Source organism: Schistocerca serialis, chromosome 11 (genome assembly GCF_023864345.2).
Source record: "Schistocerca serialis cubense isolate TAMUIC-IGC-003099 chromosome 11, iqSchSeri2.2, whole genome shotgun sequence".
Classification (NCBI taxonomy): domain Eukaryota; kingdom Metazoa; phylum Arthropoda; class Insecta; order Orthoptera; family Acrididae; genus Schistocerca; species Schistocerca serialis.
Genome location: NC_064648.1, coordinates 60,637,883 through 60,656,748, shown reverse-complemented (window position 1 = coordinate 60,656,748; position 18,866 = coordinate 60,637,883). Strand labels below are relative to the sequence as shown.

Below are 18,866 nucleotides of genomic sequence, written 5' to 3'. Positions count from 1 at the left end.
AATGTAAAACTTTACACTTCACAAAACGAAAAAAATTTAGTATCGGCAACTCATACCTGGGTATAACACTTTGCAGGGATATGAAATGGAATGATCACGAAGGTTCAGTCGTGAGTAAAGCAAGTGGTAGACCGGTTTATTGGTACAGTACTGAGGAAGTGCAGTCAGTCCACAAAAGAGATTGCCTACAAATCACTCTTGCAGCCAGTTCTAGAATACTGCTCAAGTATATGGGACCCATACCAGATAGAACTAACAGGGGACAGTGAACGTATACAAAGAAGGGCAGCACCAATCGTCAGAGGTTTGTTTAACCCCTGGGAGAGTGCTACAGAGATACTGAAGAGACTAAACTGGCAGACTCGTGAAGACAGACGTAAACTTTTCCGAGAAAGTCTATTAACAAAGCTTTAAGAATCTGCTTTAAACGATTAGTCTAGGGATATACTAGAGACCCTTACGAATTGCTCACATAGGGAGCGTGAGGAGATGATGAGAATAGTTACCGCAGGCACAGAGGCATTGAGACAATCATTCTTGCCGCACTCCATACTGAATGGAACAGGGAGAAACCTTAATACATTGTACAATGAGACGTACCCTCTGCTGTACACGTCACGATAGTTTGCAGAGTATAGATGTAGATGTGGACTCTGAACCTTCCCTTCACATTCCGAGCCACCTGAGTTCAACAGTAGCTCAGAATATTTGTTGTACTTAGGTACTCTTCCGACTACAACATGCAAAAAAGGGACCATGTATACTGTTGGACAGTCTGTACTGCATTCTGGAGGAGATACTATAAGGTCTCTGACCTCTCATGTTTGAAGTTATCTGTTGCGTTATAAAAGGACATTAAGCGAGTTCGACCAAGTTCCCTTCACCGATTGCAGAGCATGTGACCTTCCACATCCCATGTATTGGTGTTGTAATTTTTCCTCCTATCTACGAAATTCTGTAGCTCTCAATTCGTTCGAGCAATCAATCATTGATGATAGGAAACACAGTCATAGCTCAGTCACTCAAAATAATTCTGAAATTTTACTTGTTAGAATGAAATCAGGCGATGATTCTTCTTCTCTGCAGGCTCGTGCTTTGCGGCAGTCTGCTAATCTGTACAAATAAAATGCCTCGTAATTTTGGGAGCGTTGTATAATCAGTCGGGAAACCTCATGTCAAGCGGATATTTGGCTTTGATGAAGTTTAACCTTCCGAAGAAGTAATGAAGCTCTTGGATTATTAAATGCAGGTTCGTATCCAGTCTTTCGGAAGTTCCCTTCTGATTAAAAACTACACAATATATCAATAAATATCATTAATTCTCAAATTTCAAATACACACCTTTTATTTGAAGGAGCAATCTATGTATATTTCCTTTTTAATCGTACAGTTCGTATCAGTTATCTTCTGTGATAAATCTCAATAATCAGATTACAGTTCTTCCAAACCAAGCTCTGGCTAATCGGCACGAAGACAATCTCCAAAGCTCCCTTTCTTTTTTTTCTAACAACCACCAGAGAGAGTACTACAAAGAATACTTATGCGCTCATGGCATAGCTATTGTATGAACGACTTTTCGCATGGATTCTGCGAGTATGAAGATAGAAAATTAGTAAACGTCATTCAAATGTAGAATTGTATCTGAATGATTCATCGAATATAAAGAGATATTACAATTGCCCCTCTCAGCGCGCAAAGTTAATGATAATACACTTTGCGAGCTAACAGAAAAAATTTGTTGGGTTGTTTATTCAAAAGAGGAATATTTTGAATTAGTAGAATTTTACTATAGAGAGTATGGGTAACATGTTAAGACAATAAATTACGAGAATACCTAAGCTGTAGCTTTTACATGTACCGGGCTATACCCGCATCCCGAGTACATAACCAGGGAAGATGTAGATTGGTGTAATTACGAAAAAGGTCTACCCATTTGGGAACTGGCCTTCACAGGGAAACCCTGGAAAACCCGGAAGAATATACCCCAGCTCAGGTATTAAAGAAGATAGGAAAGCCTAAATCCAGTAATTTTGAAATATATAGAAGCTCCATAGATTAGATCGAAGGAAAAGTGCCTCATAGCAAAAAAAATTTTACAATATTGCTCGAAAAAATTTTTCTAAATTCTTCTTTCGACGATGTAGCCGACGATCTCGTTGTGAAGTCGATGGAACAGGAACACTGGATACGGACACCAGGTAGGCGACGTACAGCGTTTGGTGGAGGCGGCACGGAGGACAGGCGATGGCTTATGGTACAGGATAGAAGCTGGTAACGTGCCGTAGAAACAGGAAGATGAACTCAGGAACAGATGGTCAGGGACGTGAACGTGAAACAGGTTTAAAGTGGGATAAGAAAAGGTTCTGACTGAATAAATCCCTGGAAGACAGTGGATTGAAGCAACGAAGTCCATATTTCATCGTTGAACTCAAAATCGGAGTGGATTCTTATATTCTTCCATCTGTACTAGACTGGAACATCCATCAGTCCTGACAATCGCGAATTTTTTTTGTAGTCCTCAATACCAAAGTTGTTTTGCATTACAACTGCTGATTGTCCAAAACATTGACAAATAGACTGTGGGCATTTAAATTTTGTTGTAGCTCATATCGAATGTATTCCTCTAAAAAAAATTTTTAATCAAATCTTCGTTTTGTTATAGTGCAGGTGGAAGTAGAGCATTGAATCTGTCCGAGGTTTGCTTTCAATTACGAAATTATGGATAAAATTTAAGTTTACGCCTGATGAAAAATTTAAAACATAGGCATATGACACTGACTCCACAAAAGGAATAATTTGAAAAATTTTCGTTATTCTTATAATTAACTGGTTTACAGATCCACTTCCAAATAAATATCATTAATGATGACGTATGTTCATTTAACAAATCATCCAATTGCAGAATCTTCTTCATCCTCTCATGAACATTTATGGAAATATATTTCAACAATTATGTCCATAATATGAAACACACAAACTGCTATCCTTAAAATGTTAATTAAAATTTTTAAATTAATTCTCCAGGTAAAGAAGGCATGATGAAAATTCTAAAAATTATAATAATTTTCTCTCGCGCAACCAGAGAGTTTCTTGAATTGTTTGCAGCAGTGACATTATCGACTGTTGCTCCATTTCACAGTTCATTTGTTTTCTTGCGCGAACAGCGCACATCATACACACAGCGTATTTACCTATAATCCCATACTGTTCAAGTTTCACATGCAATTCTCACATAAGTGCCGTGTCTTGAGGAAATGTAGATGCACTTTCATTGTATATCACTATGGCTTCTGCTCATAGTCCACACTTACAAACACTAGTAATTAACAGATTCTTCTACCTATCTTAAAATTTTTTTTGCTAAACTATCACAGGAGTAATCTCACTGTCTCTTAACCTATCACAGGCGCAATCTCACAGTCTCTTAACCTATCACAGGCGCAATCTCACAGTCTCTTAACCTATCACAGGAGCAATCTCACTGTCTCTTAACCTATCACAGGCGCAATCTCACTGTCTCTTAACCTATCACAGGCGCAATGTCTCTTAACCTATCACAGGCGCAATCTCACTGTCTCTTAACCTATCACAGGAGCAATCTCACTGTCTCTTAACATATCACAGGCGCAATCCCCACTATATCTAGCTAGAGCCTTTGCATTTCCCTTTTCAGATTTTCAAGCTTCCCTACCACGTTAAAGCTTTTGAGATTCCACGCCCCCACTCGTATAACGTTATCCTCTCGTCGGTTATTCATGCTTTTTCTCATGTTCGTTTTCCCCTTGGCGGTCCCTCCCCCAGAGATAGAAAAGGGGGACTTTTCTGGAGTGTTTTGCCACTGGAGAGATCATCATGACACTTTTTAAATTACAAGCCACATGTCCTGTGGATACACATTATGTGTCCTTAATGTAGAGGTTTCCTTTGCCTTCTCCATACTCAGGCCGTAGATCATTACTGATTCTTCCATCTTTAGGGGCAGTTTCCCAGCCCTAGAACAAAAGTGCCCAGAACCTCTGACCGCTCCTCTGCCATCTTTGACAAGGCCATTGGCAGAAACAGGTTGACTTCTTATGCCGGAAGTCTTTGGTTGCCAATGCTGATTATTTATCAAAATTTAAACAGAGGTGGATTTCGAACCGAGGACCGATGACTCTTTGATTGCTAATCAAAGACATTTTGAACAATTTCTTGTTTGTCATGCTAAGCTATGGCTGTAGGAAATGTAGAAGTGTAAAAGCTGATTAGTCTTTTTGTGGGCACAAGTGGTTCATGTTGAGTGACTGACTACCCTTGTTGGTGGAGTGTGCTCTGTCATATGTATGTAGACAACTGCTCATCAGTATTGTTTGTGGTATGCAGCCCTCTGGTCCCCATGAGAACACGCCCGCCTACACTGCCTCTCTCTCTCTCTCTCTCTCTCTCTCTCTCTCTCTCTCTCTCTCTTTGCAGCATACCAGCGACTACAGAGGAGGGGCCCACCACCCGTGCTGAGACACTTGCCACAGCTGCACCAGTCACGTCTTCCCAGCACACCCCTCCACCTGATGACGCCGCTGTGTCTCGCTTACGGTGAGTTGCAGCAATATATGTGCACAACTGGTGTGTTAACCAAGTCTTACGGTAAAAAAGTAATTCCACTTTCTCTCAATTTTTTCACAAAAGACACAGCGTCTATCAGAAAAAAATTAGTGCTTTTTTGCAGCTTTTAAGTTATAATGTGGAGAAAACTAAAATCGGAGAAGGTGGATCCAGTGAGAATTATATTCAGTTCATAATCAGTCGGTCGCACTTGTGTGGGAAATATATTATACAAACCGTATACTTAACCACGTTTTTTTTAAAAATATTCTTGTGTTTAGTACAGTTTCTCCTTTAATTCATATTTATGTAACTTATAAAACTGTCTTAAGAAAATGGGTGTGGAAGAATGGGTTTGTTACACTACTATTCAACACATCCCATAAGTTACACAAATGAAGAATTGTGGTATGTAGGAATAGCAACACTGGGGAAGTATAGTGGTTGGAGGACTGTTGATTGTCTTACTACAAGGAATGCTTATGAGAACCTCTGGTGGCTGAGTTCGAAAATCATGGGTGAAAGGACGAAAACAGAAAAGAAATAATCGTAGAGCATTGTTTGACGAAAGTCCCCACCTGCGGAAGTTCGGCCATCGAGTAGCAAGTCTTCTCAGTTGACACCACGCTGGGCAACTCGCATGTCAATGATGATGAAATGATGAAGAGGACAGCCACCTGCGGTGGCCGTACGGTCCGAGGCGCATTGCCATGGTTCGCGCGGCTCCCCCCATAGAAGGTTCGAAACCTCTCTTAGGCATGGGTGTGTGTCTTGTCCTTAGGGCAGGTTAGTGTAAGTTAGTTATTTGGTGTGGAAGCCTAGGAACCGCTGACCTCAACTGTTTGGTCCCATAGGAACTCACCGCAACAGCCACAATGTAAGGTACATTTTCTCATGTTGAAAACATGATAAATGAATGATATTTTGTCATTAGGCTCTCGCTGCCACCAGATATCATCTAATGAAACTTTTTCTAATTTCTTACACCAGTAGAGCAGAGGAAAGAATGTTGAAGTAAAAATTAGAAGAGAAATTCTTTCCACAACCATAAGATTAAAAACCTTGAAGTACAATATTTTTTATCGATAGTGTCCTTAATATTCCTCTAAATAATTCATAAGTTTCATCCATCTCCGTTTCTCGTAAATTGTACACACAGTACTTCAACCAGTAGTATCTAGGAGCTAATTCTTGGTAACATTGCAGTATTTTGCATTGAAGTATTCTTGTCAATGATGTTGATATTTTTGTAGTTTATGAGCAAAATAATAGTGATGATAAAAGAGAGAAATTGGAACGTTTTGGAACATAGGACTTAAGAATGTGTCCTTATTCATACATGTGATTTTTCAATGCCTAGTCCAGAAGTGTTATGTCATATTGATTGCTATCAATGGGAGGAATGACATTCACCAGGCAATGTGCTGTCATGGCTCAGCTCTTCAGAGAATCACACCTCCTCTTTACAGTGACTTAGACGCACAGAAATATGTATACCAACATTCCAGTATACAAAACGTAGACTCCCAGTACCTCATCCTTCCAGAATATGAGATATGCATTGAAAGAAATGATGAGACAATGAGCTGCTAACTTAAGTCCTGACCAAAGACAATTCATATAGTAGTGAGAGAACATGGAGGACAAGTGTCCACAAACGTCACTGATCCCAACTACTTTGCAACTCATGACCATTAGAAAAGCACTGGTGGATGTCTGTGTGTAAATCTCCTTTGTTGTTCCATATGAGAATGTCTGGTTCACAATTCACAGCTTGATCCACACATGTAGGATCATTACAAAAAAAATGGCTCTGAGCACTATGGGACAACATCTGAGGTCATCAGTCCCCTAGAACGTAGAACTACTTAAACCTAACTAACCTAAGGACATCACACACATCCATGCCCAAGGCAGGATTCGAACCTGCGACCGTAGCGTAGGATCATTACATGTGGGTTTCACGTCTGTGATTACTTTGTGTGTTTTAAAACGAAATACTACCTTTATTATCATTCCATGTCATATTGTACCTCCATGTAAACTGGTGCACACTCCAGAGGCAGCCCAAGTTGTATCACCCCCACCAAGGCCACACATAGGAGAGGAGTGTGGGGGTTAAAAGCACCTCCAAGCATGACCACTGTACAGTCCTTCAAAATTCATAATGACTATCTCGCCACTTGATAAGAAACATCAGGAAGCCTTTCACATAATTCTCAGAACTCTAATATACATTTTGAATATGTGAATTATATGAGCTCATAATCACTTTGTTTGTAATAACTCATTTCCAGATGAATTAGTGACATCAGCATCTGTATTTAGTTATGAAATTTACAGTAAAAGAAATGAGTGTTTGGTTGGTAGACTGTGGATCTCTCAGCTGTAATATCCCTCCTGGCAGGATGAGCAAACGACTTTGTTTTTTACTGCAATTGATCTACAAATAATTTGCTGCATTTTACTTCTCACCACATGAAACACACAATTCGTGATTTCACAATGTAGATAGTACCTGTTAGGCTCACTGCAGTTAGTAGTCACGTGACAGTGACGAGTGGTGGTTCTTGGTGCCTACAACAATTGCTTGAGGTATACAATGATTACAAGATGATAACATTGGATTATGGAAACCCACAAAATGTTGGTCCACATGTTTTCCTGATGGGATGATATATATGGAAACGTGTGTGTGTGTGTGTGTGTGTGTGTGTGTGTGTGTGTGTGTGTGTGTGTGTGTGTGTGCATGTGTAGAGGGAGGAGGGGGTGAGAGGGGCACAAATGCACATTCCTGTCTGCCGACACCTGGGTGAGCTTGGCTGTGTGATTCTCAAGGTGTGCATGGATCTTCTCTCAGTGGATGCTTTTTGTGGTTGCAAATTTGAGAGTTTGCATGTAGTAGCACATATATAGTATGTTTTAATGAATGGGAGGGAGAGCTTATATACTGTCATTATTATATATTAAATATTTTGATTAAATGAAGGAAATTTTCTCTAATTACTGATGTATCGGATAATTTACATATAACTGGACCGAAATTTTTTGTTACATTGTAGGGAAATTATGTCCACATACCTAGAGGCATGGTTAGTTTCGTGTGTTTCCTTTTTGAGTGTCAGAATGAATTATGGACACATGGAGCTGGTGTTGGTTGTATTATGTGTATGTTTCAGCGGAGATAAACTATTGTTTAACAATAAAATCCAGAACTCAAAGGATATCACAGTTTGGAATTTATTACAACAAAATGTGAGAACTGAATTAATTGTGAGAAGGAATGAAGGAAGTTTAATGGAAAATGGACGAGAATTATATTATACACAGATTTTTTTAGTGATCTATATTACAGAAGGAAGATTTGTAGATTTATAATTTGTCGCCAGATTGATTCTGACTGTTAGTTTTTTACATTTCTGACAGTTTTCAATTTTCTTGTGTGTGTGCGTGTGCGTGTGCGTGTGTGTGTGCGTGTGTGTGTGTCTAATAGTAGAGTGTAATAATGACTGTGGCTCGTACAGGAGCCTTTCTCGTGACGAGAAAGGCAGGAGGCTTATCCAGGCAGCTCAGGGCGGTGAAACGGAAGAGCTGAGGGCTCTGCTAGCAGTGGGGGCAGACGTGGGGTCGATGGACGGCGACAGGAGCACTGCCCTGCACTGGGCAGCGTGGGAGGGACACGCGGAAGCGGTGAGGTGTCTACTGGAGAGTGGAGCACAGGTGAATGCCCAGAACATCAGGCTGCACACGCCTCTGCACTCAGCTGCAAGTGCTGGCCATGCGGCTGTGGTGCGGCTGCTTATGAGGGCCTCTGCTGACGCCAACATCAGAAATCTATCGGGATATACGCCGCTGCACTGGGCGGCACAAGAGGGCCGATTAGAAACGGCGATTGTGCTGCTGGACTCTGGAGCCGACGTGGAGGCTAGGGACGATGAGGGGAATATCCCCCGTCAGCTTGCCAGGAAGAACAACCATCAGCAACTGGTACAGTTGCTAACATTGTGCATGGAGCCCCACACATTTCTAGCGTGAAACAATGTGAACTCCAATATACTATTTCCCCCTAGTTTTAAAATAAAGAATATAAGAAAGTAAATCTATTGTCTTTCATTTCCACAAATCATTAAATAGCAGGTAGAACTGATCAAGTAACACAACGAGAATGATAACAGGAGACAACCATACACTGATGTAGCTAACCTCTCTTTAGAGGGAATAGTATGAGATATATCTCAAATAACTTATGCGATTGCTTTTATATGAGGTCTACATCAACCTCTGATATTTCGACAGAAGAACACACAATCATTTTTTACAGTGCACAGATCGTTACACGTTGTTTGAACCTAAGTTCCACAATCTTTGATTATTAAAATGTCCTTGTAGGAGCATATATGATGCTATGTTAACGAGCACAAACTGCACGCTATCCACATTACTATCATTTAAGCTGAGTGGTTAGAAAGTGTCTTCGTTCTGATACCAGACAGAATTTACTTCGGCATAGATGGTGCAGTGTGAACTGTTTTCTCTTTAATTACAATGTGATACTCTGAGCGATGTTAGCACTACATCTTGGACCTTACATCTACAATTGTATTATCAATTTATCTGTAATTACAGAGTCAAAGAACCAGCTGAAACCTGTCCTTTCCCACAAAGCTTTGATGCTGGTGTTGCCAAACACACTGGCATCTCTCATGCAATGTGCATGTTCTCTCTGATATTACAGGATGCTACAGAAAATTATGACACCTTCCCATTTCGCTACTCTATTACTCCCTTATACTTCACACCAGCAGAATTCCCGCAGTGCCCAACACTGAACACGCCACACAGCAGCTCTGCAGGCAGTCTGTTCAGCTACGGTTCTCATCAACTCCACAACTGATGAAGGTATGTCACAAACTTGTGCAATCATATCACAAAACAAAGTACGTCACAGGACACATGAATACCAACCCACTCAAACAGGAAAACCTAATGGTTATTGTAATGTTTCATGAAATTACTACTACAATGTGACACTGTGAGTAATATTCACTCAACATCATGGACCTAACATCTGCAGTTGTAGTATCACCTTATTTGCCGAATCAAACAACGGCCACAAATCACCAATTCCCCACAAGTTTTAATGCTGGTGTTGCCAGACACGCTAACGTGTCGTGTAAATTGGACGTTCACCTTAATATTGAAGGCTGTCACAGCGAATTACACCACCTTCCACTTCCCCTTCTGTCGGTATCGACTCTTCCCTTAGACGTCATACCAGCAGAGTGCCCTCAGGTGCCACCACAAAACACTCCACACAGCAACTCTGGCCACACAGATGACACTGCCGACATCATCCTCAGCGTTCCAGACTGCAGTCTGCCAAACTACGTCTCTCATCTACTCTACAACTCATGGGGGAACGTTACCAAACTGCCCAAGCATATCAGGAACCTAAAGATGTTATGAGACGTGAGGGCTACTCCACTCTTAAGGAATAACACCCAATGGCGTTTGTAATGTTTCATGAAATTATTACTACTACAATATGGCATTATGAGTAATATTTACACTACATCGTGGATCTACCATCTGCAACTGCATTATCACCTTGTCTTTAATTCGAGAATCGAAGGCCCACCTCAAATCATTCCTTTCCCACAAAGCTTTAATATTGATGTTGCCGAACACCTTAGCCTCTCACATAATGTCGATGTTCACTCTGATGTTACAGAATGCCACACCAAATTAACCCAACTTGCCAAAGATTCGGTTTCCTTGTCGTTATTCTGCTGAAGAACTGATCAGAAGTAGTAACATAATCAATCTCAATTGATGCAATGCTGTCGTGTGTACTTTTTGTCAATAAAATGCAACTCTACAAGGAAATGAAGTTGCAACGCAGGCACGAGATAGAGTTCAACTGTAAACACAACTGACAATAAACGTATGTCACAATCCTACATATGAAATGTGACACATAGAATTCTACAGATAGCAATAATGAAGATTACAAAGATAAAAAAGTAAAATTCTCTAATTTGACCCACACATCAAGTAAATAAATTCAACTGGCAATGCAAGTCTAACAAGTAAATCACTGTTAGGTTATTTAATTGAAATATAGATTTTTTTTAATGCAAATCATATATTCTCATTGATTTTGTTGGAATGTTAAAGTACGATATTTTTCAGAAATTTTGTCGTACATAAGCTATTTCATATCGATGCAAGCAACATCATCAGCACATACTGACCCTCTCATACTTACTGCACTAACTACACTGTGCAAATAACTTCCTTCACGTAATAAGACACCAGCCATAGATTTCATTGAAAAGGTATTTCAAAGTTGTTTTGATGTAGATGACACAGATTTTCTATCAGCAATGTACAGTGGGTACGTCTCTAGAATAGAAGTGGGGCCTATGACCTCAGCTGCTTTACGTTCTGAAGTTCCAACATACAAAGTGGGAAGGGAATATACAAATGTGACATCCTTTTGTACAATGATTGAATGGATAAGTCATACCAAATGGCCTCCTTGATGCTGTCCAGTACAGATTTTGAATATCTCGACCAAACCCAACTCGTGCTTTCCTCACATGCAAGACTGGAAGCCTTTGATCAAGGCAGTAATATGAGATATCATATTGAATTTGGGCCCTAACTGATTTTTTCTTGGTAGGAGGGAAGCATGACTTTATCCTGGATGGAGAATCATTGACAGGAGTAGAAATAATTTAAGGCACACTCCATGGAAGTGTGCTGCCACACTTAATGCTTATATTGTATACAATGACCTCACAGAGAATATCAATAATGACGTGGAAAAGAGTTATCTGTACCTAAGTGCTACTGTTGCAAAGATTGGCAATAGCTGTAATTCTTTAGAAATATATCTGTGCACTTCACAAAACGTTAAAATAGAGTATTCTATGACTACAAAATCACTGACTCACAACTGGAGTCATGCACTTGTCCAAGCGCCTGGGTGTAACACTTTGTGGGGATACAGAATGAAATAATCACTTAAGCTCACCTGTGGGTTAGGTTGTGGCATGTGTGTGTTCACTGGAAAGACACCGATAAAATACAAAGTGTCAGTTTTGTACGTTTTATTGTAGTGCTCCAGTGTGTTACACCCATGGCTTATTTAACAGTTGGATACCAAAGGGGGGGAGGGGTCAGTAACTGACCCCAACGAAGAGTTTAGGCTAAAACTCCTGTCGTGTTCAGTAGTTTATTTAATAAATACATGACATTTATCGTAATTATAATTGCTACAATCGACAATAAGAACAGCTTTTGGTTTACACTCATTGTTGGGTTATAGCGATTGTTACAACTGAAGGTGTAGCAGGTCAACAATCACCACTCGCAGTCAACCGGTAAACAGTGTGGTGAGTGGAAGGTAATATCTTTGTGGCATGTGACAGAATGTACAAGAAGATGAAATTGACAGATGACGAAATTAGAAATTTGCTTGAAAGTTCAGACAATGAATTTAGTGGTGAACTATCCAAAAGCTCAACCAGTGAAACTGAAGATGTAGTCATGGAAATTTCAGATCAAGTAGTTTCTGACAGCAGCGAGTTGGATGAAAGTGAACAGGGCAAGTAGTGATTTTTATTACTTTTTGCAGATATTTGGGAGTATGTTAGGATGTGTGTCTCGGTAGAGTGCTTAATTTGCTAGTGTTCGGTTCTGTTTTCATATTTTTATAGATATTCAACCAACAAGAAGACGACCCAGGCCGAAAGCACAAATTGATCAACTTGAAAAAGACATGGTGGCCCCGTCAAGTATGATATGGAAGAGAAGCTCTTACGTAAATCAAAGGAGGAGGTCTGTTGCTAACGTAATGAGAACCCCAAAAGGAACTAAGCCAGGGACAAAACCTGATACACCAGGTAAAGCTTCTCTCATGTACCTCGATGATAACATCCTGGATAACATTTTGATGTGTACCAATCAAAAGCTTGGAAATCTTAGGGAATCATCTGAAGATATTTTCATAAAAAATTCGAAAGCATTTGAAAGGGTAGAAATTGTGTCAGCAGTCGGAATTCTATTGAACTGTGGAGTCCATAGACGGAACAAGGACAGTTTACGTGACATATTTAGTAAAGAAAACTTTCCGATGTACCGAGCTTCATTTCCGGAGCATAGACTGAGGCTCTTACTGAAGTGCTTGCGTTTTGATGATGCTCTAACTCGAGCAGCTAGAAAACAGACCGACAAATTTGCTCCTATCAGGGATATATGGAACACGATACTTAGTAAATTTCCTGAGTTTTATAATCCTAGTGAGTCAGTCACAGTGGATGAAGAACTTGTGACCTTCCATGGGCGATGCCCATTCAGGCTATATATTCCAGCAAAACCAGGAAAATATGGAATAGAGGTGAACCTGTTATGTGATTCAGATACGAAATACTGCTTCGTTGCGGATCCCTACGCTGGAAAGTACGCTAATGAGAAGAACCATAACAGTGGCCCTGAAATAGTTAGAAGATTGATTGAAATGTCTAACTTGAAACAATCTGGAAGAAATGTTACCCTGGACAGAAAGTTCACTACCGTTCCACTCGCATCTGACCTTTTGAAAGAGAAGATAACTACAGTTGGTACTATTCGAAGTGACAAACGCGATGTTCCTACAGAACTCCGTCCTGTTTTGCTAAAAAAAGCTACACCGGAACAATCCGATTTGCCTTTAGTGATGATGCCACTTTAGTCAGTTATGTGCCTAAGAAAGGAAAGGTTGTTACAGTATTGTCAACCCAACATCATGATATGAATGTGACTGAAGAGAAGCCAGACATCATTCTATTCTACAATTGTACAAAGTCAGGAGTGGATACATTCGATAAGTGTGTAAGAACGTACAGCTGCCGTCGAGCAACGCGTCCATGGCCCATGGCGGTGTTTTTCAACTTCATCGACATTGCAGCATACAATTCATATGCTGTATTTCAAGATACACAGAAGGAATGGACAAAGAATTACCCGACAAAGAGTTCAGGAAGAAAGAAGTACCTGAAAGATCTTGCTCGTGAACTTTGTGACCTCAACATCAAAAGACGCGCTCAAAATGCTGTTGGCCTACACTCAAAATACACTACAGCATTATCAACTTTTGGGTATGAGTGTAATCAAAATGAAGGTGCTGTGAGCAGAGGAAACAATGTTATGGAGCCGCGACGGAAAGTAACACGTGCAGCTGTGCATAATCTGCCACAGAAAGGACGCTGTTACTTATGCGCCAGAAGCAAAGACTGGAAGTACATGAAGGCTTGCACTTCTTGCACGAAGTATACCTGCCCTGCACACACCAAGAAAGAAGTAGTAGTTAGTATTGTAAAGTGTTCTGAATGTGAATCTGAGTAATCCTTGTAACTGAGAAATTAATACAAATAAATGTAAAAAAACTATTTACTTTTTACTAAAAATGTCCCAGAAACCCTTTCTGAGTAATAATAATCAACATTTTAATCTTCTAATCTGCCAAAATTATGGAAATACATAAGTAATGTGATTTATTCTATATAGAGAATGCGTGATGGTTGTGGGGTCAGTCGCTGACCCCTCCCATTGGCGTTGGCCAGTGCAACATACGGCATTGGTATGCAACTGTTAACTAACAGAAGATAGTGCACATGTAGAAAGAATGGCAGCAAGAATGGTCACACGTTTGTCTGATGCGTGAGAGAGATTCATGGAAATTATGAAAACTTCAACTTGCAGGTGCTTGAAGATAGGTGTCAACTATCCTGCGACAGCAAAGTTAAGAGCTTCAAAAAGTAGTATTACTTGAATATACAAGTTAATCACATCCATCTGCATAGAGGAGAAAGATAAGATTAGACTAATTACACTATGTGAAAAATCTTCCATCGGTTCAAAAGCCAGTGGAATGGAAATAACATTTACTATGCAGTTCCATGGAAAACAACCTATGCCATGCACCTCAGCGGTTTACAGAACATGGATACAGATTCGGAACTGTTCAGAAACCTACCTGGGCAATGTGCAGTAAATGGCAGAGTGTACTCCATATCATTCCTCCACACCTGAGTCAGGGAAAAGTTTTGTCTGTATTGCCTCCATATGTGGCATAATGTCACTCCCAGTGTTCTTGCAGACCTGTGCAAGTAAACGAAATAGCCGACACAAATGTTACATTTTTTCCTTCAGTGCCTTTTTCCTGTATTTACCCAACGCACTTTCGCAAAGAGGTTGCCTTTCTCCAAAATGTTCCCAGTTACATTTTCAAATGGTTGAAATGGCTCTGAGTACTATGGGACTTAACATCTCAGGTCATCAGCCTCCTAGAACTTAGAACTACTTAAACCTAACTAACCTAAGGACATCACACACATCCATGCCCGTGGCAGGATTCGAACCTGCGAATGTAGCGCCTAGAACCGCTCGGCCACACCGGACGGCAGTTACATTTTCCTCTACGGATTACTGACCAACTAACATCGTTGAAATGCATCTCAAAACTCGTTTTTTATCTGTTATCACGCCTGCATGATAAGAATTGCAAACACTGGGGCAGTGCATTAAAATAGGTTGCAATAGTATGATGTATGTGAAATACTGAATTTCAGAGAATCCTTCCAAGTGCCCCATGCGTGAAGATGCTGAAGAAGTAGGTAACAGATAGCCTGACACTAACCTGTACCCCACAATATTGCCTCAATGTTGACAACCATGGCAAAAATTTGAAAGGTGGAAACTGATAATCTCTCCAGTGTTGAAGAAGCGACTGTGGAAAACACTGTGGCATATAGGACATAAATGTCAACACTAACAATGAAAACAAAAGAAATGCTATGGAAATTATGTACAGGACAAATACACACAATAATTCTACGGGCTAGAATAAGAAGACATCAAAGGAATGGTGGGGAAAACGCTCAACACTTCTATAGAAGACAGAAAGGATGGTTTACACTTACACAACTTGTGCCTACTTACCTCTGTACTTGTGACAAATGAACTATCTGGTCAAGGGCGATGAACACTGTAACTTAGTCAACACAAGCTATAGTGAAAACAGATCGAAATATTCTTCTCCAGAAACAGTGTAATGTCGGCTGTCGGTCTGCTGTAAGTTCGTTCTTATCAGGTCTAGGTTCGCCAACAAACTGAAATGACCACTTTGAAAAATAGATCCGTGGTATTTTGAAATAGTCACAAATACTAGAAACAGGTAGCTGTTAAGGAATAAATGTACCTTTCACACAGTTCTGTGTACGAACAGTAACGTTTGTTTAACTCCCTCTGACTCTACAATTACTAGCATGGACACTCCACAAATCACATTTAAGTGCCTGGCAGAGGGTTCATCAAACCACCTACACAATAATTCGCTGTTACGCCAATCTGGTACAGCGTGCGGAAAGAAACGAACACCTATATCTTTCAGTGCGAGCTCTGATTTCCCTTATTTTAGTATGGTGATAGTTTCTCTGTAAATAAGTCGGCGTCAACAAAATAGTTTCACATTCGGAGAAAAAAGTTCGTGACTGAAATTACATCAGAAGAGTCCGCTGCAACGAAAAACGCCGTTGTTTTAATTATGTCCACTCCACACCCTGTATCATTTCATTGACACTCTCTGCTTATTTCGCGATAGTACAAAACGTGCTGCCCTTCTTTGAACTTTCTCGATGTACTCTGGTAAGGATCCCACACCGCGCAGCAGCAATTTAAAGGGTGGACAAGCGTAGTGTAGACAGTTACTTTAGTACATCTGTTATATTTTCTTAGTGTCCTCCCAATAATACGCAGTATTTGGTTTAGCCTTCCCCACAACTTTTTCTACGAGCTCCTTCCAATTTATGTTGTCCGTAATTGTTATTCCTAGGCATTTTGTTGAATTTAGGGCTTTTGGATTAGACTGATTTATCGTGTAACCGAAATTTAACGGATTCCTTTTAGCACTCATGTGGATGGCTTCACACTTGTCGTTATTTAGGGTTAATTGCCAACATTGGCACCATTCAGATATCTTCTCTAAATCATTTTCCAATTTGTTTTGATCTTCTGATAAGTTTACTAGACGATAAACGACAGCATCATCTGCAAACAACCTAAGACAGCTGCACACATTATCTTCTACATCGTTTATATAGATAAGAAACAGCAGAGGGCCTATAACGCCAGAAATCACTTCTGCTTTACTTAATGATTTTCCGTCAATTACTACGAATTGTGACCTCTCTGACAGGAAATCACAAACCCAGTCACATAAGTGAGACGATATTCCATAAACACGCATTGTTAATACACTTCGGTTGCGTGGTACAGTGTCAAAAGCCTTCTGGAAATCTGGAAATATGGAATCAATTTGAAATCCCTTGTCAGCAGCACTCAACACTTTGTGTGAGTAAAGAGATAGTTGTGTTTAGCAAGAACGATGTTTTCTAATTCCGTGTTGACTATGTGTCAATAGGCCGTTTTATTCAAGGTAATTCATAATGTCGGAACACAATATATGTTCCAAAATCCTGCTGCATATAAACATTAATGATATGGGCTTGTAAGTTAATGGGTTACTCTTACTACCTTTCTTCAATATTGGTGTGACCTGTTCAACTTTCCAGTCTTTGGGTACGGATCTTTCGCTGAGCGAACGGTTGTATATGATTATTAAGCATGGAGTTATTGCATCAGCATACTATGAAAGGAACCTAATATGCATACAGTCTGGAGCAGAAGACTTGCTTTTGTCAAGTGATTGAAATTTCTTCACTACTCAGAGGATACTTACGTCTACGTTACTCACGTTGGCAGCTGTTCTTGATTCGAATTTGGAATATTTACTTCGTCTTCTTTGGTGAACGAATTTCGGAAGGCTGTGTTTAGTAGCTCTGCTTTGGCAGCACTGTCGCTGGTAGTACTTTTCATTGCCATGGCGCGGAGAAGGCATACTTCACACTGTCTCTTTGGATTTTCAGCCAGGTTTCGAGACGAACTCCCTTATGCAAACTGTTGTAAGCATTTCGCACTGAAACCCGTGGTAAATTTCGAGCTTCTATAAAAGATCGCCAATCTTGGAGATTTTGCCGCCGTGTGTCCATATCGAATCAATGATCTATTGGTTAAAACCGCATCAACATTTAATTTCTAAAATTGTTGTCGTGGCATTCGGTGATTTGCTTTCCATGATAGTTCACTGTTGCTTACTGTGCAGCAGTACAACAAGATAGACTTTAAACATTGTTCCATATATGAAGAACTAAAGCGAAAACATTACTGCCTTGACATGTCAGCTGTTTTATTAAACTTTTCATTCAGTGTATATGGCCGACCACCTGATTACACAACATTGTCCACATGCTTATACGTACTTCCTATTTTTTTATTAATTTTTCACTTCTACTCTTCAGTTGCCACACCACATATTCTGACCGTCAACGTATAGTAAGTAAAAACTACTTCAAATGCACGTAAGTGTGTCAAAATGTTCACAATAACCTGTGTGCTTTCACTTTGGGCTATTAGACTAAACAGCGTTCAGTTGGATCTCTTTTTTTGGTAAATATCCACTATTATATTAGTGTACCAGGAAGCCAGTTTCTGCTGGAGACTCAATATCCAGGGCTTTGAGTAAAATTGTATGTCTCAGCAACCACTGAAGTTATCTAATTATGAACTGAATGTGATCTTTATTGTTCTTTGGAAGTGTTGGCCAAGGAATCATTACAATCCATTCACTGGAATGGCCAAAATGAAACAATGGCCCAGAGCATGATTTAGCGACCCTGTACACTCCACTCGCCACAAAACGTTTAGCTTCAGCCTATATCAGTTGAATGATCTCTCACTGCACTGCATGTTTTGCTAAATCATGACGAAATCGTATCCTGAAGATGGTAGGCAATGCTTGCAGAACTCAACTTAAAAACGCTTAAACTTAAATTACAAGTGTTCAGACTACCTGAAGGGAGTCATTCAAGTCATTAAGTAACCAGAAAGAGATGACAAGTCAATGTCAAATATGAAACTTCCTGGCAGATTAAAACTGTGTGCTGAACCGAGACTCGAGCTCTGGACCTTTGCCAGTTTTAATCTGCCAGGAAGTTTCACTTCAGCGGACACTCCGCTGCAGAGTGAAAATCTCAAAAAAAAAAAAAAAAAAAAAAAAAAAAAAAAAAAAAAAAAAAAAAAAAAAAAAAAGGTTCAAATGGCTCTGAGTACTATGGGACTTAACATCTGTGGTCATCAGTCCCCTAGAACTTACAACTACTTAAACCTAACTAACCTAAGGA

At 40.0% G+C, this 18,866-nt stretch overlaps 1 protein-coding gene across 1 annotated transcript in view; it reads left to right on the top strand.

Annotated features, from left to right (window-relative positions):
• LOC126426764 (26S proteasome non-ATPase regulatory subunit 10-like) overlaps positions 1 to 8,639 on the top strand; it is a 34,539-nt gene extending 25,900 nt beyond the window's left edge. The window contains exons 2-3 of the mRNA XM_050088750.1: positions 4,453 to 4,572; positions 8,106 to 8,639. Coding sequence (XP_049944707.1) covers positions 8,212 to 8,616 — 405 coding nt within the window. The 5' untranslated portion in view covers positions 4,453 to 4,572; positions 8,106 to 8,211 and the 3' untranslated portion in view covers positions 8,617 to 8,639. The remainder of the gene's footprint in view (positions 1 to 4,452; positions 4,573 to 8,105) is intronic.
• Positions 8,640 to 18,866: the final 10,227 nt, after the last annotated feature.